The sequence below is a fragment of the Gymnoscopelus microlampas genome, assembly GCF_963454915.1.
Source record: "Gymnoscopelus microlampas genome assembly, chromosome: 21".
NCBI lineage: Eukaryota > Metazoa > Chordata > Actinopteri > Myctophiformes > Myctophidae > Gymnoscopelus > Gymnoscopelus microlampas.
The window spans coordinates 45,548,276-45,572,275 of record NC_139958.1 but is presented as its reverse complement, the minus strand read 5'-3'; the positions used below and the strand labels follow the sequence as shown (position 1 = coordinate 45,572,275).

Here is a 24,000-nt window from a genome sequence, read left to right as displayed (position 1 = left end):
AGTCAAAGGTCTGTAAATGACACAGACAGGTAAAATAAGATTTAGGATTCATTCATTTGTTCTCCTAGAACAGGGGTCTTCAACGTTTTCAGACCCCCTAGCTGAGAGAGAGATGAAGCAGGGACCCCCTCTATATTGTATAAAATTGTGTTTCAGATTAAACCGTTTTACTTGGTCTGCTCTTTTTTCCCTCTACAACTATACCGCTTTGCCAAAAATAGCAGATCTACAAGCTCACAACGCCTCGCAGCGCAAGGCGTTGTGAGCTTGTAGATCTGCTAGTTCTCCTCAGAAAAAGGGATACTAGGGTTCAAGTGGTTAATGTAAGAAAAAAATAATCATATCACACAACGATTTGGCGGACCCCCTGTAGTAACTCTAAGGACCCCCTGTTGAAGACCTCTGTTCTAGAACATTTCAGTTGACTAAAATATGACTAAAACTAAACTGGAATTGTATTCAAAAACTAAAGTAACACCGTTACTTCGAACCCTGACTGGCCGGGGCTGTTTCTGTGTTGGCATGTTCTTCTCACCATGGTCATTCATTCACATGGGATTACTTCGGGTTGCTGGGAATCTTCTGTTTCCTCCCACAGTAAATGACATGCATGTTAGTGTCATTCTCCACTCTCCAGCCCAAGTGCCCTTGAGCAAAGCTATAGGGCATTAACCCTGGAATTTTCCCACGGGGACAATAAAAGTATAATCTGTCAGGTTATCTGCCGTGCTGCTATGGGTGTGTGTGTGTGTGTGTGTGTGTGTGTGTGTGTGTGTGTGTGTGTGTGTGTGTGTGTGTGTGTGTGTGTGTGTGTGTGTGTGTGAAAAAACATAGCATTTTACGGTTAAAAAACATATCTTTAATGATGGGTTTACAATTGTAAAAAAGATTCAGGTCGGGGTTAGATTTGGAGTTATGACTGATTTATACTTAGTTATACGGCTGTGTTGCTCACCAAAAATAGCCGATCTACAAGCAAAATTGTTCGTTTTTCCCACCACCTGTGTGTGTGTGTGTGTGTGTGTGTGTGTGTGTGTGTGTGTGTGTGTGTGTGTGTGTGCGTGCGTGCGTGCGTGCGTGCGTGCGTGTGTGTGTGTGTGTGTGTGAAAAAACATAGCATTTTACGGTTAAAAAACATATCTTTAATGATGGGTTTACAATTGTAAAAAAGATTCAGGTCGGGGTTAGATTTGGAGTTATGACTGATTTATACTTAGTTATACGGCTGTGTTGCTCACCAAAAATAGCCGATCTACAAGCAAAATTGTTCGTTTTTCCCACTACCTGTGTGTGTGTGTGTGTGTGTGTGTGTGTGTGTGTGTGTGTGTGTGTGTGTGTGTGTGCGTGCGTGCGTGCGTGCGTGCGTGCGTGCGTGCGTGCGTGCGTGCGTGCGTGCGTGCGTGTTTTTACTCTACATTAAATACCTTCACTGAAAATAGCCGATCTACAAGCTCACAACGCGTCGCGACACGTTGTGAGCTTGTAGATCTGCTATTTTCCTGCAAAAAGATTTTCCCCAGAGTACGGATGCTGGTGTTAACACTCTCACCGCCAGGCCCGTAGCCTACGGGCCGATAAATCCAACTGTAAAGCGCCGATCCCGTAGCCTACGGGCCGTGGTGCTTTTTCCTTTTTTTTCAATTTTTTTTTTTTTTTTCAATTTCCGGTACGGCACATTTCATTGTAACACCACCGGAAACAGAATTAATTGGGATCCGGTTTTGCCGACGCCGTCAGCCCTCGTTCTAATGACGAAACTGAAACTCAATTTTCTCCTTGTTGTTTTCTTCTCCTCGGTGATCACTGTCTAACATAAACCGTTCTAACTACAACATGGAGATTCCGTTTGACACGTGGTTTTCACTGCTCGAACCAGGCAGATGTCTGCGATGTTTACAAACAGTGCACGGCTCAATTTTAAGGATTTTAACAAGGTCTATGGCGACGTGAAAAAAACAAAAAACAACAATAAAATGTTGGCACTGGTGAGTACATTATGAGATTAACCTCTGGCGGTCAATGTGTTAAAGGAATAGTTCACCCAATTAATTGGTTCAATTGTCAATTACACACCCCATGAAGCCTTGAATTCATGGAGATTCTTTTGTTTTTGTCGCTTTCCTGAGACAATAATTTGATGACCAGCGGAAAGATGCTAATGTCTCTGGTAGGAGACTCAAAGTTGACACGCGGGAAAAGGAAGCATTTCCTGGTCACCCCGGCAGGGGAAGTGACATTACTTTTACAGCTTCACCCAGCTGAGGGCTGCTCAGATGGCTCTGATGAGCGCATGGGGGGGAGCTGTAAGGGGTAAACTCACAAAACCCACCAGGCGTGTGTAAGCATAAGCTTTTGTTTGTTTGTTATGTTAGTGAATGCACACGTGATCAAGGTTTTTTTTTGTCCGTTTTTTTCTGGTCTGGGCAGAAAAGAGTGTCAGTCTCATAGAAACGCATTGTATTTGTATGCCCACTACGTCCTCCCGGTGGGGGCTCCTCACTGCTGGTAGGTAGGATACAACAGCAGTGACAACACACAAATGTGTGGGGAGGAATCAATTGCCGACTAAATTGGGGTGAAAAGGGTGTAAAAAGAAAAAAAACGACATGCACAATACATCGCTAAGTGTCTTTCTCAGGGACACTTCGACACGTAGATGGGTGACCCAAGGGTCAAACCTTGTGATAGTCCATATTCACACGCCGGCCATTTTTGAATTTAACATTGCGTTGCTGTGGCAACTGGGGTGGCAACCGGGGTGGCATTTCATTGACTTAATGGCAATATGGCCGCGGTGTGAATATGGTCTATTGCCAGACAACCTGTCTCCCCACTCAGCTATGGCCGCCACTAAGTCGCTCTCATCCCAATGTAAGCGTTCATTTCTCAAGTATTCATTTATGTCTCTTTGACTCTAAATTCTGAATTCTTCTTCAAACCTCTAACCTCTAGCTGTGTTCCACAGCGCTCCTGCATAGACACTGCTGTAAGCAACCATGTGAAACACACTGCTGTGTTTGCAGCGCTTACACGAATGCACGCACAAGCGCACGCACACACGCACACGCACGTCATACTGACCTGACACTAATGTGCTTTCTCAGGCACAACAGAACAGAACATTACAGATCTTTCAACGTCAACACACAGAGGACAACAGTAGCGTTTCACTTCAGACACACTCAGCCTCAATAGAAGCACACGACACATCTGACCCAGTAGTTCTCGTTGTGGGCTTGTAGATCTGCTATTTTCAAATAGCCGATATATATAGGGTTAAAGTGGTTGAAAAGATTTTTTTATGCTATATTAACACATTTTGCTGGCGACCCCCTAGAGCCCCCTCAAGGACCCCTGAGTGTCCCCGGACCCCACTTTGAGAACCACTGCCCTGCACTCACTTCATTCTTTGACACATTGTGAGCTTGTAGATCAGCTTATTTTCGGGCTTGGGACACCTTTATGACAATGTATATGTATGTAAGTTGACTCTAGAGTCGGTGTTTACAGTCGCCAATGACCCACACACTAAGGTTGTATCGTTAATGTTTACCGTCTTTTATCTGCTACAGGTGTGTTTGACGTGACGCCAGCGGGCTGGCCCAGAGGACACGCCCCCTGCAGTACCATGTGAACGACACACCGCACGCCGATAGGACAGAAACAAACAACAACGCCCAAGCCGGAGAGAGAGAGAGAGAGCACACAACGCCAATACATCAGACAGGAAGGAGTGAGCGCAACAGCAGGGGAACACCTGAAAGGTAGATCATAATTATTAACCCATTCAATCCGGGAACGCATCTGTGTCACTTTAGATTTCTTTGGCTATTCAAAAATAGCAGATCTACAAGCTCACAGCGCGGCACCGAGTGCTGCGCTGTGAGCTTGTAGATCTGCTTTTTTGAAAAATCTTAAAAATGTGTGCAAATCTTATTCTGCCATATCAGTGGTGCTCCAACTTTTCCATGTCAAGGACCCCCAAAATGATATGTATTTGGCCACGTTGTTCCAGGGACCCCCAAAAGCACATATCGGAGTTAAAAATGTTCGCTTTAAAACATAAATATGTATTCAAAGATTTGCACAAACTTTCACGATTTTTCAAAAATAGCAGATCTACAAGCTCATAGCGTGGCACTCGGTGCTGCGCTATGAGCTTGCAGAGTTTGTATTTTTTAAAGGCCAAATAAATCTAAAATGACACAGATGCGTTCCCACAATTAAATCGTTAATCGCAATTATTTGAGTGACAAATTAATCATCAACTTCAATTTTGCCGTTGTGACAGCCCTACCTGAAGGAGCCTTGAAGACGCAACAAGGACGCACAAAGGAGCAACAACAAGGAAGTAGGAAGGACCACGGTCCTACCGGAACAACACTTAACCCCAAGGTCAGAAGCAGAGGACATCCTCTGACTGGACTGATAACTTCTGTGTTAGTGGAGCTCCTGGCTCAAAGAGAAAATACCCACTAAAACTGTCTGACTAAATCTGACTAAAAGCCATCGGTTGAATCGATCGCTCTTGGATTTAATCGATCGATCTTCGCTCCAAGCAGAGTGCCCCTCCAGAGAGTCCAGAGATTTGTCGTTCCTGCTCCGTCATTTGCAGTGTTCAGGAAAAGGGAAGAAGAAGAACGACAGAAAACGACAGAATTTTGATTCCTGATCATCGGATCGCAACGATCGATCTTGGATTTTAATCGATCAATCTTTGATCTCTAAGCAGACAGCGCCCCCCACCCCCTCTGTCTCCGGGGACAATCGTGGTCACCATGTGCCACGTGATCGTGACGTGTCGCTCCATGCTCTGGACTCTGCTGAGCATCGTGGCGGCGTTCGGCGAGCTCATCGCCTTCATGAGCACCGACTGGCTGGTGGGCTTCCCCCGGACCCCCGACGCCGTCTTTGGCCCCCACCACCACCACGGCGGGGCCTCCTCGGCCGCCGGCGAGGCCTACCGGCCCACCCTGGGACTGTACGGCCGCTGCATCAAGCTGCCGCACCTGCGGCTCGGCCGCGGCGGCGTGCTGTGCGGGCCGTACGCCGTGCACTTCGGCGAGATGGCCAGCGGCTTCTGGCAGGGGGCGGCCATCTTCCTGGCGGCAGGCATCCTGCTGCTGTGCGCCGTGGCGTTCATCTCGGTGTTCACCATGTGCTTCCAGAGCATCATGAAGAAGAGCATCTTCAACGTGTGCGGCCTGCTGCAGGGCATCGCTGGTGAGTCTCACACAGATGTTTTTGCACCCCTTAATCCATTAAGTCCTTAGGACGATTCTACAAATGCCTTCAAAATCAGTAGTTCTCAAACTTTTTCGTGCCAAGGACCCCCAACATGATATGTATTTGGCCGTGGATGTGGATCACCCCCCCCCCCCATCTGAAAAGGTTTAACACATTCCATGTCAGAGTTTAATCTCATAATGTACTCACCAGTGCCAGCGTTTTATTGTTGTTTTTTGTTTTTTTCACGTCGCCACAGACCTCGTTAAATTCCTTAAGATCGCACGTTAAACTGTTTGTAAACACACAGGCGATCCGTCTTGAGTCGGCCAGCGAAAACCATTTCGATAGGCGATACGCCATCTTGTAGTTACAACGGTTTGTGTTTAACAGCGATCAGCGACGAGAAAAACTACAACCGAGAAAATGGCGTTTTAGTGTCCGCTTTAGAATGGAGGCGGATGGGAACGAAAATCTCCGGAGAAGAATAATTCCGCTTCCGGTGGTGCTACAATGAAATGTGTCGTGGCGAACGAGGCCTACAATGAAATTTCAACCTGTGAGTAAAAAAAAAGGAAAAAAGACCACTTTGCGTATATCTACGCGACTGGCACGCTGCGCAATTAAGTAGGTTCGCGTAGATATACGCGACTGGCACTCAATGTGTTGTTAAGAGTGCCACACAAAAGTAGCAAAAAAGAAATCTCACAATGCATTGCGATAGTATTCATAATATACTAGAAATGTAGTGGAGTCAAAAGTACAATATTTTGTCTTTCAAATGGAGTGCAAGTCTAAGGATAAAAATTTAAATAAACCTAATACTCAAGTAAAGTACAGATACAAAAAAATGGTAATGATACAAAAAAGTAAATGTACTCTGTTGCTGTCCTCCACTGCCACTAGCTGACGTTATACTAGTCATTATTTCCAATAAATGTCCAGACCTTCTGGTAATAATAAAACTGGAGTCAGATGGTGGATGTTTGCAGAAAGGATTGACCTCAGATGTGAAGATGATGGGCGATATCGTTGCCAGAGACGGTGACGTTATTCCGTTGGCGTGTCCCTGACCCCATCAACCTAAAATTCGACTGTCACTGATGTCACCGTTTGTCCCTGTCCCCGTTGGCCTAGTACATAGTCTCGCGTCACCAGACTACTATTCCACAATCTCTGAATGCTATATAGAGTCTGGAGCTCCACTTCCCGAAAGCTGTGTAACGGAAGTTGTTCAGACCGGAAAAACATTTGACCAATCACGACGCGGTGCCCGCGGACCTGTAGTCCTAGTGGAAACAGAACCGAGGCGGAAGCATAGTCATAGGAGCGGTAGATTCATGTTATTTGTGCGAGGATTGTTTATCACAGAAAACTGAGAAAGGTATCATGGAATTAAAGCCGAAAAAACTGTGAAAGAAGACACTAGTAGACATAAACGATATTTATGAGATTCGTTGATTCCAGTCGGACTCGTTTGCGCCACTGCACAATGCTAAAACGGACGTGGGTAGGGGAGGGGCATCCGCTTTCCCCTTACACATGATCAGAGCTTCCGAGTCCCAGACTGTATGTCGGAAACATTTGTAAATTGTGGGAGGCAACAGTCTGGCCACGCGAGACTACCTAGTACAGGGATCTTCAACTGGGGCTCCGGGACCCCTAGGGGGTCCTCAGAGTTACTACAGGGGGTCTGCCAAACCTTTGTGCGATAGCAACTTTAAACATAAGAAAAATACAAATATATTAACCAACTGAATCACTATTGTGGGGGGACCATTTGCCGAAAATAGCAGATCTACAAGCTCTGCTATTTTTAGGCAAATGGTCCAGCACTGATGGATGAAGCAATAGTCTTTGAAGATCTATGAAATCTATGAAAGTTTAATCTTTAACACAATTTTACGTACAACACTTGAGCAGTGGTGGAAAAAGTACTCAAATGTTTTTCTCAAGTAAAATTATCAATACTGCAACATAGAAGTACTCTGTTACAAGTTAAAGTCCTGAATTCAAAATTTACTTGAGTAAAAGTACAAAAGTAGTGGTATCAAAATGCACTTAAAATACCAAAAGTAAAAGTACTGAAATGTTTAAAAATAGCTGATCTACAAGCTCACAACGCGTCGCGATGCGACGCGTTGTGAGCTTGTAGATCGGCTATTTTCAAATAGCCTAGGTATAAAATAGGGCTAAAGTGGTTAATGTATGTTTTATAATTTAATCATGTATATCTGCAAAGTAACTAGTAACTAAAGTTTTACAAATAATTGTTGCGGAGTAAAAGTACAATATTTACCTCGAAGATGTAGTGGAGTAGAAGTATAAGTATAGACAATTGGAAATACTCCAGTAAAGTAAAAAATACCTCAAAATTGTACTTAAGTACAGTGCTTGAGTAAATGTACTGAGTTACATTCCATCACTGCCCCATAACCCCGTTAACCTAATATTCACCATGTCACTGATGTCACTGTTTGTCACTGGAGATCAGCAGATAGAAATGTGAAAGTCTCTGAGGGCCATGTTGTCACCGTTTCTATCCAGATGTGTGTAACTGAAGCCGTGTGCCGTGGGGCAGACACCTTGTATCTCCATATTACACCTTTTGATGTTGTTTTTTTGCCCTACTTTGTCATACAAGAGCATAGCGCACAAGTAACAAATATGGCCGATCTACAAGCTCACAATGTGTCACGCTGTGAGCTTGTAGCCAAATCTTTGTGTGATAGGATTTTTTTTTTTTACATTAACCTATTTTTGGCATAGAGGCATAGAGGTGTAGAGGGAAACAAGAGCAGACCAAGTACATTTAAAAAAAAATCTGAAACACAATTTTATACAATATAGAGGGGGTCCCTGCTTCAGCTAGGTGGTCCTTGGCCTGGAAAACGTTGAAGACCCCTGTATTAAGCCAATGAAAAGTATTAACAAGAGCTTGTGACTTGTTTTCATTTCTTGAATAGTAAGCGAGGTTTCTCAGCCCTGAAGGTAAAGTCATTCATAGCACCTTACGTAAGTGAATAGCTAAAACAGACGACAGAACAAGGACATTGTATTCTCTGGCGGGGCGACAGGTACCTGTCTTGGTAACTACGTGTCTGGCAGGGCGACAGGTACCTGTCTTGGTAACTATACGTGTCTGGAAAGGCGACAGGTACCTGTATTTGGCAGGTCGACAGGTACCTGTCTTGGTAACTATACGTCTCTGGCAGGGCGACAGGTAACTACGGTAACTTGGTAACTGGGCCTTCCTTGCCTGGGCGAGGGTAGCAGCGATTCCCCAAGGAAATGGTCTTAGAGGTTTATAGCAGTGATTTCCAACCTTTTTCATACCAATAAGGACTTCTAAATTGATATACATTTGGCCGCGGACCCCCCATCTCTTTTGTGTCAACGACCCCCAGGAGAGACAAAATTGTTCAAAAATAGTGACGAAGTGACGCGCTGCAAGCTTGTAGATCTGCTATTTTTGAATAGCCAACGTATACAAAGGGGTGAAAATGTATATGAACACCTTTTGCTGGGGCCCCGGCTGGAACCCCCTCAAAGACCATTGGTGGTCCCTGGACCACTGGTTGAGAAGAACCACTGGTTTATAGGACTTGGGTGTTTTGCTCTCTCATAACCTCAACTAGCCCGGATTAGAAACAGGAAGACAGTAAATGTGCGCCGTGTCTTTAAACCATCTGCTTTACAAGCGCAACATGGACAGCGAGTCATAAACTGTCATCATGTCTTCGATCTCATGATTCTGTTCCTATCTTTATGGCAGTGAACATTACATTGCAGTGCAGTGTAGTTTTGCAGCAATAAAATGCCAGATTACAGAATGTCCTTTGGTAACAGTCGCCAACCTTAAAATGACCAGGTAGACAGAGACTAGGACAGGGGTCTTCAACAGGGGGTCCGGGACCCCTAGGGGGTCCTCAGAGTTACTACAGGGGGTCCGCCAAATCTTTGTGTGATAGGATTTTTTATTTTACCTTACAACTTGAACCCTAGCATCCCTTTTCTGAGGAAAAAATAGCCGATCTACAAACTCACAACGCCTCGCGCTGCGAGGCGTTGCGAGCTTGTAGATCGGCTATTTTTGGCAAAGAGGCATAGGTGTAGAGGGAAGAAAGAGCAGACCACGTAAACAAAAAATGTTGAATCTGAAACACAATTTTATACGATATGGGGGGGGGGCCCTGCTTCATCTCTTTCTCAGCTAGGGGGTCCTTGGCCTGAAAACGTTGAAGACCCCTGGATTAGGATATAGGTGTGGGTCACAAGCTTGATTGTATAATATAGCCTCACAGAGAGGGTTAAGTTAGAGACCATTATCTTATTGCAAAACGGACCATTTTTCTCTCTTTCATCTCCAACACAAAGCAAAGAGTGAAACAAGGTCATGAATTTGACCAGCTTTTGATTAAGTCACAGTTATGGAGTGAACATAAAACAGAATGACCTCAGAGCACATAGTGTGATTGGGTCACACACAGACAGCAGACATCCTGGTTGTAACTGATAAGAAATGTGATTATTTTATGGTGTAATGTTTACAAGGGAGGCATTCTTTTAAAGACAGACAGACACATGGTGACATGTAAGTATCAATCCATTGTGTTTTCCAACTTGGATCAATGGAAGTAACGTAGTACACAATGCGTTGCATTGCGACGCATTGTGAGCTTGTACTGTAGATCATTTTCGAGTAGATCAAGTAACTAGAAACTAAAGTTTTCAAATAATTGTAATGGAGTAAAAGTAGAACATCTGCCTCTGAGATGAAGTGGAGTAGAAGTAAAAGTATTGAAAATGTGTAAGTACAACATTAAAGTAAAAATACCTCAACATTGTACTTAAGTACAGTACTTGAGTACATGTACTTAGTTACTTTACACCACTGTTGAGGACCAGTGGATTAGGGGCCGTGGTGAAGGGGATAGGTTGAGAAGGTTAGCAGAAGGAGGAAGTCGTATCTTTAGCTGGAAGGAAATCTATTCTATACCAGTGGGGGGGTCCCGAGACCCCCAGGGGTCCTTGAGGGGGTTCCACTTCCAGGGGGTCTGCAGCTAAATGATTGATAGTTAGGAATTGGAACCAAATGGACCCTTACTGTGTTGTCATTTTGTTGCCGTCGGGGTAGCCGTTCTACAAGCTCTCGTGTCGCGTTGTAATGTGCTGTGAGCTTGTAGATCGGCTATTTTTGCTACTGACACTCCTTTCCAGGATTCGAAATTCAAAAATAGCAAAAGTAGCAGATTTACTTGTGTGACACTGTAGTAATTTTGAATTGATTTTAAAATGATTTTCTTAAAAATAAGTGTTAAATAGCTCTATATTCTGATAGTACTCATTGCTATAGAGTGTTTGTTCAGTAACAGGAGTCTCCATGTCGCTCCAGCTCTATATAAACAGAAAATGCATTTTCAGGTCGGGATACCAATTGTATCCAATCAGAATAAAGAACTCAGCCAGGATACAGGTTAAACAAGTGAAATTGGAAGTGATGACACTAAGAAATGAGCAGACACAATTGGAACTGGAAGAATGAAAACATTAAAATGAAGCTGATAAATGGATACTTTCTCCTGATTGGCTGACATTTTGTCACCTACCTGAAAATGTATTTTCTGTTTATTAAAGAGCTGTAGACAAGGAGACTCCTGTTACTGAACAAACACTCTATAGCAATGATTACTATCACAATATAGTACTGCAAAACTTCTTGTTTTAACCAAAACATATCACTTACCCAACCTTTAATCCATGAGGACCGGGAACCCATCTGTGTCATTTTAGATTTTAACCACTTTAACCAATATCTTATACTTTGGCTATTCAAAAATAGCAGATATAGAACCCTGTAGATCTGCTTTTTTTTTTTTTTTTTTTATCATGAAAATGTGTGCAAATCTTTGAACATTTGTAACTCAAATCTTTGCTTCTGGGGATTCTACATATATATATATATATATTCAAAGATGTGCACAAATGTTCACGATTTTAAAAAAAATAGCAGATCTACAAGCTCATAGCACGGCACTCGGTGCCGCGTTATGAGCTTGTAGATCTGCTATTTTTTTTAATAGCCCAAAGTATAAAATAATGGTTAAAGTGGTTACGCCGATGCGTTCCCGGTCTTAATGGGTTAAACTAACGGAGATAAGAGGTTTCTGCCCAACAACAGCGATGATATGGAGAGATACAAGGTTTCTGTGTGACTATAGCTACAATGTGGAACTGGGAAAGTCCTCTGTAAATCTCTGCTCCGTACGGACAGCTTTGCTATAGGGCAGAAAGCAGAGCTTGGAGAGAGAGAGTGTGTGTGTGTGTGTGTGTGTGTGTGTGTGTGTGTGTGTGTGTGTGTGTGTGTGTGTGTGTGTGAGGGTGGAGCGCAGAGCAGCGGGATATTAGGTTAGAAGGTGTGTCTGGTTTGGGGGGGGGTTGCGGTGGGGGGGGTGGGGGGGTGCGTGAGGGTCTTTGGTAGGGCAGTAGCCTAGCGGAAGCAGTACGACTCGGATTTCTTTTACATAACTTCATTCAATCCCCGGAACGCATCTCTTGTCATTTTTTAGGATTTCTTTGGCTATTCAAAAATAGCAGATCTACAGGCTCATGAGCTTGTAGATCTGCTATTTTTGAAAAACCGTGAAAATGTGTGCAAATCTTTGAAAGTATATCTTTTTAAGCAAACGTTTGTAACCCTCCCTGGAACAAAATATTTTACAAATGTTCACTTCAAAAAATATGTATTATTATTTACTTCAAAAATAGCAAGCTCATAGCAATAATTCGATGACCAGCGGACCAGTAGGCAGCGCGACACAAAGGAGACTCTTTGTGTCTCCTACCGGAACCGCTGCCGGCCATCAAATTATTAGGCTTAGGAATGCGACAAAAACTAAAAAAGTGCCACGCTGCGAGCTTGTAGATCTGCAATTTTTTTGAAAAAAGCGTGAACGTTTGTGCAAATCTTTGAATACATACATACTTTTTAAAGCGAACGTTTGGAACTCAAATCTTTGCTTCTGGGGGGTTCTACGAATGTCTTCTAAATCCTGACAGTTTTCTTTGGAAAAAACATACGTTGCCTATAGTGGTGCTCAAACTTTTTCACGTCAAGGACCTCCCAAAATGATTATGTATTTGGCCTCGGACCTCCATCTGAAAAAGTTTTGTTCCAGGAACCCCCCCCAGAGGCAAAGATATGAGTAAAAAAATATACATATTCAAACATTTGAAAAAAATAGCAGATCTTCAAGTGCCGCGCTATGAGTTTGTATATCTGCTATTTTGAATTGCCAAAAGTATAAAATAACGGTTACAGCTAAAAATGTAACATGACACAGATGCGGTCCCGGATTGAATGGGTTAATACCATACTGACTGTTCTAAAGGAGGGAGGGAGGGGGGGGGGGGGCTTTAAGGGCCAAAGAAAGGGACAGGGAGAGGGTTCTGGAATTATGCTTTTGGGTAGTTTTTTTTTATGTCCTAGTGAAGTGCATGGATCAGGCCAGACTAGATGAGGAAACAGTGCTGTAGGGAAATACACAGACGGCACAACTAGACGTCGGCTTTCTCAGTAGAGCGTTAGATCCATAAAAACACATTACACCATAATAGGCAGCACTCTCTAAACATTTTACTCAGATAGGGCAAAAATGCTCAAATTCTCATCCATTTGGCTCCGATCACAAAGAATACTTCCTATAACACAAAGATTTGGCGACCCCCCCTCCCTCCCCCCAGTGACTCTGAGGACCCCCTAAGGGTCACGGGACTCTACGGTCTTTAACCCATTGAGGGCAGGCCTGAGGCTCCGATTCTGCAAAATGTCTTCTAAATCCAACGTTTTTCTGAAAAACATATGTTTCTATGTCAGTGGTTTTCAAACTTTTTCATGTCAAGGACCCCTAAAAGGATATGAAAAAGGATATGAAGGATATGAATCAAAAAAAGATGTTGTTCCAGGGACCCCCAGAAGCAAAGATTTTAGTTAATGTTCGCTTTAAAAGAATATATATTCAAAGATTTGCACACACTTTCACGATTTTTCAAAAATAGCAGATCTACAAGCTCGTAGCGTGGCACTCGGTGCCGCGCTATGAGCTTGTAGATCTGCTATTTTTGAATAGCCAAAGTGTAAAATAATGCTTTTTAGCTCAAATCAAAAAGTGACACAGATGCTTCTTCAGGTTAACAGAGGGTTCCGGAACCCCTAGGGTTCCTCAGAGTTACTAGAGGGGGGACCGCCAAATCTTTGTGTTTTTATGAACCAGTTGAACACTAGCATCTCTGTTCTGGGGGCGGACCATTCGCCGAAAATGGGCGATCTACATTTACGTCGTAATCTTGTAGATCGGCTGTTTTCTGCAAATATCTTTGGTGTAGAGGGAGAAAAGAGCAGACCAAGTACAACAAAAACGTTGAAATGCCCCTTGGTCTGCGGAAAACTGTACAACAATATGTCTATATTCTCCAGGCGGAGGAAATCCTTATTGATGGACTCATGGAAAATCATTCATGTGAACAACAGCGTCAGAACGGTCCAGTTGGCACCGACGATTTCCTGTGAACGCGGTTTCAAAAACGTGACTTCAGAGGATCGAAACGACACCTCTGATATTGTCTCTTGTCTGGTGGAAACCTTGTATGTCCAAAACTGTTATTTTTCAGGAAATAAAAAAAAAAACCTGCTTTCCAATGGATACAATCTAGTTATTATTTAGTCACTAGCTCTTGTTGAAACTTTTAACCCATTGAGACCTGAAGCCGATTCTACATATCTCCTAAATCCCAACAGTTTTCTGAAAAACGTATGTTTCTATATCAGTGGTGCTCAATCTTTTTCATGTCAAGGACCCCCAAAATGATATGTATTTGGCCGCGGACCCCCATCAAAATATTTTGTTCCAGGGACCCCCAGAAGCAAAGATTTGAGTTAAAAATGTTAGCTTTAAAAATATATATATTCAAAGATTTGCACACATTTTCACGAATTTTCCAAAATAGCAGATCTACAAGCTCGTAGCGCGGCACTCGGTGGAGAAGAGATCGAGTAAAGCTAAGTCATTTTATGTTTGGTTGGGTGCGGGTGTCGTGCTCCGAAAATAGCCGATCTACAAGCTCACAGCGATTGTGAGCTTGTAGATCGTCTATTTTCTGTAGCCGGTCGTTACGATGCCATCACGGCCGGCCAAAATAAAACTGTAGATTTTAGTCGACTAAAATCTGATGATATTTAGTCAACTAAAACTAGACAGGTGAACATTTCAGATGACTAAAATATGACTAAAACTAAATGGAATTTGTTTCAAAAGACTAAAACTACATCAATATCTGCTGTCAGAATAATGAACACTGGTTGAAGTATGGAGATACAAGGTTTCTGCCCGACTGCCGCGATCAGTGTTGCCAGATGCTGTGAGAGAAATAAGCAACCAGGTCTAGGAAAGCCCAAAAGAAGTGACTATTACAGGCACTTTAAACCTATAATACTGCATACGTCGGCTGTTTGAAAATAGCCGATCTACAAGCTCACAACGCGTCGTGCTGTGAGCCTGTAGATTTGCTGTTTTAAAAAGAATCTTGAAATAAAATCTGTAATATTTGGGAAGAATCTAGCACAAAACATATTCAGATGGGGGTTAGGGACAGATACATGACGTGGAAAATATTGGAGAACCACTGGTTTAATAATATAATAATATAATAATAAAACAATGTTTTGAAGCGAGCCCAAATAAGCAACTACACTTCAGAAAAAAGCCCCCAAAAAAAAAAACAATATTTACACGGAACTTTACAGAAAAAAACAAGCCCCAAAGTCGCTTAAAATAAACGGACATGGCAACACTAGCCAACGATATAAGTGATATGAAGTGACTCCCCCAGGCAGGAAAAAGAGACCAAAGCTGAACCGTTCCAAACACAGACCAGGTCAGTGTGTGTGTGTGTGTGTGTGTGTGTTGTTCAAACACGCCGCGCGAACAACGCCGAGGTACAACAACAGGAAAAGGTAGCCAGAGGGCCAAAGGGGAATCAGGGGAATCCCCCCCCCCCCTACCCCCCAGGAACAGCGTCCTGTGTCTGTGTGTAGAAGGGACCGCCGGGGGTCATTTCCTGTTCAACTCCGTGACCTACTTCCACTATCACAGATTCAGTCATTTAGTTGCACACACACACACACACACACACACACACACACACACACACACACACACACACACACACACACACACACACACACACACACACACACACACACACACACACACACACACACACACACACACACACACACACATCTTATATTACCAGTGGTGTAAAGTAACTAAGTACATGTACTCAAGTACTGTACTTAAGTCCAATTTTGAGGTACTTTGACTTTACTGGAGTATTTCTCATTTTCAATACTTTTACTTACTACTCCGCTACATCTCAGAGGCAAATATTGTACTTTTACTCCACTGCAATTATTTGAAAACTTTAGTTACTAGTTACTTTGCAGATATACATTATTATACGTTATAACATGCATTAACCACTTTAGCCCTATTTTATACTACCTAGGCTATTTGAAAATAGTCGATCTACAATGCGACGCGTTTGTGAGCTTGTACATGGGCTATTTTCAGACATTTTAGTACTTTTACTTTTGGTACTTTGAGTACATTTTGAACTTTTTTTTGAATTCCAGACTTTTACTTGTAACAGAGTACTTCTACATTATTGATACTTTTACTTAAGTAAAACATTTGAGTACTTGTTCCACGGTATAACACAGTCTGCAGCAGTGGTTCTAAAACTTTTTTTGTTTTGGTTTCATGACCCCCAGTTTTATATGCGTTAGGCCAAGGACCCCCACTTGATGTAATTCTCCATCTCTGGGGGCCCTCTGAGTTACAGACCCGTAACTCCTTAAGGACCCCTGGGGGTCCCTGGACCCCACTTTGAGAACCGCTGGTTTACAGTGCCCCCTACTGCCCACACACAAACATTGATTTGTTGTGATCACCGTCCACAGTTCAAATAATCATATTTAAACTGGGGACCCCCCCAAAATAATCATGTTTGAACTGGGGACCCCCCACCCTGGAAAACACTTGGAATTGTAGGAGTTAAGGCATTATTACATTTAGTTTGACTCGGATCCACAGATGCATATAGTGAAAATAGCTGATCTGCAAGCTCACAACAAATGTTTGCCTCTTTCTTAGGTAACATTTCACAATTCTGTCAATGTTGGACCATTTTTTATTGTTTGTTGAATGCCTTCGACGCAGTGATTTATTTATGTTATTGTAATTATTATTATTTCTATTACATTATTATTATTATGTATTTATTTTTCATTTTAGACGTATTAAAAAGGTCTTATAAGTCCTTAACCCATTAAGACCTGGAACTGTGTCATTTTTTAATTTGAGCTAAAAAGCATTATTTTACACTTTGGGCTATTCAAAAATAGCAGATCTACAAGCTCATAGCGCGGCACTCGGTGCCGCGCTATGAGCTTGTATATCGAGCTTGTATATCGTGAAAATGTGAGCAAATCTTTGAATATATATATTTTTAAAGCGAACATTTTTAACTCAAATGTTTCCTTTTGGGGGTCCCTGGAACAAAATATTTTGATGGGGGTCTGTGGCCAAATACACATAATTTTGGGGGTCCTTGACATGAAAAAGATTGAGCAATACTGATATAGAAACATACGTTTTTCAGAATACTGTTGAGATTTAGGAGACATGTGGAATCCGCTTCAGGTCTCAATGGGTTGAATTGTAACTTTAGAAACATGCAGATACCCTGTATACACTTATGTATGTTGGTTTGTTTACTGTTGGGTGAGAAAACAATGTTGCACCTTAAGAAAAATCATCTGGGGACCCACCTGGGGGTCCCAACCCACAGTTTGAGAACCACTGTTTTACAATGCTGCCAAACTACATTTGCTTATTTCATTACACAATGACAGTAAACAGTATAATCTTAACAACAAATGCTCTCTCTCGTCTCCGTCATAAAATACCACATTCTCCAATGACATTTGGTTTTTAAAAACCCTCCATTGCCGAGTATGTTTATACATACATTTACAAAACAAGAGCTTGTTTCCCCCATAATAACACGCCTAAAGGCTGCTTTTATTCTAGTGCATCGAAAATGAAATGAACACTTAACCCATTAAGACCTGAAAAGAATCTGTGTCATTTTAGATTTTGGCCAGATACGGTCTCTGTCGGTTGGAAACCTCATTATGTCCAAAACTGTTACTTTTCAAGATCCAAATTCAAAAATAGCAAAAAGTAGCAGACCTACAAGCTCAAAACGTGTTGATTCACACCGCGTTGCGAGCTTGTAGATCTGCTACTTTTGATTGTTTTGTGTGATGCTGTAGTATGATCAAGTGGGGCGTTAATTTACCAAAAAAACACAAACGGTTAGAACGTGGAGACAGCAACGATATGCAACTGAAGTTTTTAAGCTTTCGAAGGCATTTGTAGAATTGGCCTCGGGCCTAAATGGGTTAAGCAAGGGATAATGAATGAGTGAGTAGGTTATTGTTGAGAACTAAACCTCGACGGGGTGGTAAGACCCCCGACGTGAAGCAGAGGGGTCTTATCACCCCCCCGAAGATGAACATTCTTGAGTGTAAACTGTTTAGCTGTGAATGACAGCATATAGATTAGGCTATCTGACTATGGGCTTGTGAAACGCCTTTGATCTTTCACTCCGTTGGCCCTGGGCTAGACCAACGCATTCTACTGAATGGAGAGAGCAGATGGGGGTTTGGGGGGGGGGGTCCGGTGGGCTGTGAAGTGCCTTTTCACTGCTGGCGATTGTTCTCCTTCACGCATTTACACCGGGAATTTTTTTGATTTCTCTGGCTATTCAAAAATAGCAGATCTACGAGCTTGTAGATCTGCTATTTTTGAAAAATCGTGAAAATATGTGCAAATCTTTGAATATATATATTGATATTTTTAAAGAGAATATTTGCAACTCAAATCTTTGCTCTTCTTGGGGATTCTGCAAATGTCTTCTAAATCCTAGCAGTTTTCTGAAACACTTATGTTGTTATAATATCAGTGGTTCTCAAACTTTTTCATGTCAAGGAGCCCCAACATGATATGTATTTGGCTGCGGACCCCCATCTCAAAATATTTTTGTTCCAGGGACCCCCCAGAAGCAAAGATTTGAGTAAAAAACAAATTTGCTTTAAAATATATGTATATTCAAAGATTTGCAATAAAAAAAAAAAAATAGCAGATCAATAAGCTCATAGATCAAAGATCATGAGAATGCCAAGCGAGCGCTACACCGCTGGATATAACAATGGTGTCTCTTTGTGCTGTGGTTCCCAAACGCTTTAGCCTGTCACCCAAAAGAGAAATTTCGTGTCTCCCCGGGACCCAAACGAGTGAAAATAGCAGATCTACAAGTTCATAACGCGTTTCGCGCTTTTTTCTTTTTTTAATTGTAAAAAAATCTTTTCAATGTATGACATTTTTGAGTGGTGCCAGCCACTCCTACACTTGACCGTGTGTGTGGGTCTGTCCGTCCGTTCGCCCGTTTGAGCACGGCCTCAACAGCTGCAGCTGATTGCAACACAAGGATGCAACCAGTTACACTAATTCAAAGGCACCACTCTCTTCACACTGGGTGTGATTTTTTTAATAATGTTTTGAAACAAAAATAATAATCGCGACCCACAAAAATTGGTCCGCACCCCACAATTGGGTCCCAACCAGTGGTGTAAATTGACTAAGTACATTTACTGAAGTACTGCAATTAAGTACAATTTTGAGGTATTTTTACTTTACTGGAGTAATTAGAAAAACGGGGTCTCTTTATGTGTGTGTGTGTGTGTGTGTGTGTGTGTGTGTGTGTGTGTGTGTGTGTGTGTGTGTTTGTGTGTGTGTGTGTGTGTGTGTCCACACAGGTCTGTTCCTGATCCTGGGCCTGATGCTGTACCCCGCCGGCTGGGGTTCGGACAAGGTGCAGCTCTACTGCGGCGCCGACGCGGCGCCGTACCGGGCGGGCCTCTGCTCCATGGGCTGGGCCTTCTACACCGCCATGGGCGGCACCGTGCTCACCTTCGTGTGCGCCGTGTTCTCGGCGCAGGCCGAGATCGCCACGTCGAGCGACAAGGTGCAGGAGGAGATCGAGGAGGGCAAAAGTCTGATCTGTCTGCTCTGAGAGAAGGAACCCGCCCACCCACCCACCCGCCACACTGAAAAAAATACTTGGTGTTAACCCCATTAAAAGCCGGGAACGCATCTGTGTCATTTATTTTTTATTTCTTTGGCTATAAAAAAAATAGCAGATATACAAGCTCGTAGCGCGGCACCGAGTGCCGCGCTACGAGCTTGTAGATCTGCTATTTATTTTTATAATCGTGAAAATTGGTGCAAATCAGATTCTTTGAATATTATATTTTTCTTCAAATATTTGCTTCTGGGGGATTCTACACATCAGTGGTTCTCAAACTTTTTTCATGTCAAGGTATGTATTTGTCGCCCCCCCCCCCCCCCCCCCCCCCATCTCAAAATATGTTGTTCCAGGGACCCCCAGAAGCAAAGATTTGAGTTATATATTCAAAGATTTGCACACATTTTCACAATTTATTAAAAAAAAAAGAATTGCTGATCAACAAGCTTGTATATCTGCTATTTTTCAATCGCCCAAAGAAATCTAAGAAAAACCCACAGATGCGTTCCTGGTTTTAATGGGTTAATTCAATCTGAGAGATGTAACCAAATGGACCCAAAAGGGTCCATTTGGTTACATTTTGCACCCCTCTCAGCGTCACAATATGGTGTAAGTGATATTTTTTGGTTAAAACAAACGTTTTTTTTTGTTAAAAGGTTAAAGCTCTATATTGTGATAGTAATCATCGCTATAGAATGTTTGTTCAAGATGTTTTTAATAAACAGAAAATACATTTTCAAAGTCGACCAATCAGGAGAGAGCATCAATGTATCAGCTTGAATTGTATAGTGTTCCAGTGCCTAATTCCTGGGTTCTGCTCATTTATTTATTTCATCACTTCCAAGTTCACGTGTGTATCCTATAGCCTGTACGGGCTCTCTCTCCTGATTGGATGCAATCGGAATCCTGACTTTAAGATGCATTTCTTTTGTTTAGTAAAGAGAGACAGGGAGATGCCTGTTACTGAACAAACCCTATATCAATGATTACTACCACAATATAGAGCTATTTATTTAACACTTATCTTAAAATAATATGACTTACACCACTCCTTTATCTCTGAGAAGGGCACAAATGTCACCAAATGAACCTTTGCACCCCTCTCAGAGTTACAATTCACACCGAGGATGTGTGTGTGGAGAAATGAAGGACCGCCATCTCCACCTTTGGTCGCTGGGGGCCAACGTGTGTCGGGGGCCAACATGCTTGCCTCGGGGGCCAACGCAGGACTCAGAAGGAAGGCCCCCGCATTGTTTACCACTAAAGTCTGTTTATACTTGGTCGAACGCCCGCCCTCGCTCACCCAAAATGACAGATGTTCATGTTATGCAGTGGTGGCAAAAGTACTCAGAGATTTTACTTAAGTAAAAGTAGCAATACCACAATATAAACATACTCTATTACAAGTAGGGCCTGTGTTCAAAATGTTACTTGAGTAAAAGTACCAAAGTATTGGCACCAGAATATACTTAAAGTACCAAAAGTAAATAAAATGTTTGAAAATACCAGATCTACAATACTCCGGTAAAAGTACCTCAAAATTGTACTTAAGCACAGTGCTTGAGTAAATGTACTTAGTTACTTTACACCACTGATGCTATGTTAATGTCAAGCGAAACGCTTTTCCCCACATCGGTCGTTTAGGGTGAGCTTGGGCGCTCTTTGAAAGTATAAACGAGGTTTATATTAAAGACTGTCTCTCTCTGACCACTTATTGTGTGCAATTTTGGGAGAAAATCTACAAAATGCCAAAGCTTTTTTTTTTGTATGTGTGTATTTTGTTTTTCTGCCACTAGAGGTGCTGTGTTGTCTCTGTTATTGTATTCATGTGTATTCATGTGAGTCAGTGCCATAGCGTGTAAATAAGTGAGTGTATATATATTCTAATTATAATAATGTACATATTAATGATCAGAGAATGATTGTGGGTTGAAACGTCACTCGTCTAAATGCCTTAAAACCACAACCAGCTAAACCTGGATCCACCGTTTTTGATCCCTTAAACCAGGTGTGAGAAACCAGTCTACAGGTGAACCACTACTCAGTTCACATAAACTAAGCTGCACTATATGTAACTTTCCTGTTCCAGCACGGATTTGAACCCGCCGCCCCCCCTCACACGCGCGGCATTTCTCTACCACTGAGCTAATAGAGCCGGCATGCTTGCTCTGGGGATGAACGCTTGTGTTCAAAATAAAAATGTTGAGCTTCAGATCTAAATGTTTGTCGACCTAGACGCAGGATCTTAAATGTCTCACTAGAAGAGCAGGGAGCCAACCACCCCAATTGTATCCGTTATGCTGCATTGACATACAAAAATAGCATTTTTTTCACACACAAAAAAAGTTACATAATACAGCGTTAACACAAACTACTCAGTTAGCATATCGTCGGGGTCTGGGTCGAAACCTTGTATGTTCAAAAGCGTAAGAACCTGTGTTCCAATGGATCCAATGTAATAGGCTCTATGCACAGCAGCCATATTATCACTTCCTTCACAGGTGTTACCAATGATACTAATGAAGGCTCTGTTCCATTTAGTGTAGCACAGTGATTTCCACGACCCCCACAACTCTGAGAGTGTACAAATGGAACCAAATGGACCCGTTACAGACCTGTAAGGGGGCATTTGGAAGCCCATGAGGGTCCCTGGACCCCAACTTTAGACCCACTGGTGTAACAGAGTGTTTCCAGTGTGCCAACATGCACAACATCAGCACCCTGACTCTGTTTGACCAGAATGGAACAGAGCCTTCATTAGTATCATTGGTAACACCTGTGAATGTCTTCATAATATGGCTGCTGTGAATAGAGCCAATTATTATCACGGTGGGCAAGACCTAGCCGGGTGAGTGTCTAAATGAAAGTACCCCCACAAGGAAATTACGTTGACGCTTTACAAATCTGTTTACATTCTCCGTGAATGAAACGAGTGCTGTGATTGGTCGAAAAAGATTGTTTCCGTGGGGAAATGCGTACGACGGAAGTCCCCTCCTTAGTTGAGAGTGATGAGACCCTTTAAGCTTCTAGAATGTACCGTCATTTGAATGACTAATGATGTCTTTGTTAGACCCTTGAATTGTACTGAAGGAAAATGCAAAAAAGAACTCTTTAGATTTGTGTGTTTTTTTTTATGAATGTGTGAGAGACTGTTTTTTTTTCCATATTGGGAAAATACTGAGAATGAATTGATCCACTGACCTTTTTTAACAAAAAAATAATCCTTAAAACGGGTCTCTTTTTTTTTACCCGCATCGAGCAGACATCCTGGATTCTGCGCACAAAGGACATTGAAACTAAATGAAGAAGACACATGAAATGTTATTTTTTATTTTATGAGTGTGTAAGTGTCTGCTTTCAGTGGGTGCTTTTTGTTGTTCTTTGTTACCAACATACAGGGATCGTATTTGAACCATAGATAGTGTCCTAACTATCTGTCTGTCTGTCCCAGTTTATTTTGCCAAATTAATAAAGAGAAAGAGAAAGAAAATGAAAGCGCTGGCTGGTTTGCATTCATATCCTATAAAGGCCTCACCTATGGAAGAGTCCACCTCACCCCCTAGCAGTCATCTCTTCATACTCCACCTCACCCCCTAGCACTCATCTACTCCACCTCTATGCTAGCGTCTAACCTAGATACGACGATATGTCACTCGTTCTCATGTTTTTGTTACTTAGGTTTGTTTTCTCAACCACAAAATGTTAAAGAATGTAATTAAATGTAGTTATTTAAACAGATGCTAGGTTCTTTGTTTAACTGGAATCCTATAGTTTCAATGTACAGATGGTTATTTTGATAGTATATATTGTTTAGAGTAGACCAGTGGTTCTCAAACTTGTTCATGTCAAGGACCCCCAATTTGAAAAAAATATGCCAGGGACCCCCCATAAGAGAAGATTTTTACGGCTCTAGCAGTGATTCGCAACCATTTTAATTTCATGGACCCCCAGTTTGACATGTTTTAGGCTACGGACCCCCATTTCATGGCATTTCTATCTCTGGGACCCCAATTTATATCGTAAAATCAATGTTAATGTAACTCTTGAGATTGTACAAATGGAACCAAATGGACTCGGTAGGGTCCCTTTGGTTCCATTTGTACTCTCTAACGGGTACACCTAACGGGTCCATGTGGTTCCATTTGTACACTCTCAGAGTTACAGACCCATAAGGGTCCATTTGGTTCCTAACTATGATTTTGCTGGGGAACCCCTGGAACGGAGCCCATTTTGAGAACCAATGGAGTAGACTGATGCTAGGTTCGTGGTTTAGCTGTGATCCTAGTTTCTTGAGGCACTACATTCTATGTATGTGATCATTTACCTTGTTTATTGTAAGACAATCTGGTCGATTGTAATTGCCTCACATACAGTAGAGTCCACTGGTTCTCAATGTGGAAATGGAAACCAAATGGAACCAAATGGACCATATCCAGCTATATTAATGCTGAGGACTTTACGGTGCAGAATGTGGTCCCAGAGATAAATAAATGGTATTAAACAAGGGTCCGTCAAATTGGGGATCCTTGAGATGAAAACGGGTTGAGAATCACAAGAGACCGT

The 24,000-nt window shown here is 42.3% G+C and overlaps 1 protein-coding gene and 1 long non-coding RNA gene across 3 annotated transcripts in view; both read left to right on the top strand.

Moving 5' to 3' along the window:
* The window catches only part of lhfpl2a (LHFPL tetraspan subfamily member 2a), a 66,620-nt gene extending 47,065 nt beyond the window's left edge, over nt 1-19,555 (top strand). For both annotated transcript variants that reach the window (XM_084046306.1, XM_084046305.1), the window contains 3 exons: nt 3,573-3,764; nt 4,292-5,223; nt 19,169-19,555. In XM_084046306.1, the coding sequence (XP_083902432.1) occupies nt 4,779-5,223; nt 19,169-19,425 (702 nt within the window). In that variant the 5' untranslated portion in view covers nt 3,573-3,764; nt 4,292-4,778 and the 3' untranslated portion in view covers nt 19,426-19,555. The remainder of the gene's footprint in view (nt 1-3,572; nt 3,765-4,291; nt 5,224-19,168) is intronic.
* A 330-nt stretch (nt 19,556-19,885) lies between these two features.
* Nucleotides 19,886-22,932, top strand: LOC311038445. Its single transcript, XR_014600054.1, has 2 exons — nt 19,886-21,892; nt 22,252-22,932. It is a non-coding gene; the product is annotated as an uncharacterized lncRNA (long non-coding RNA).
* The last annotated feature ends 1,068 nt before the right edge of the window (nt 22,933-24,000 follow it).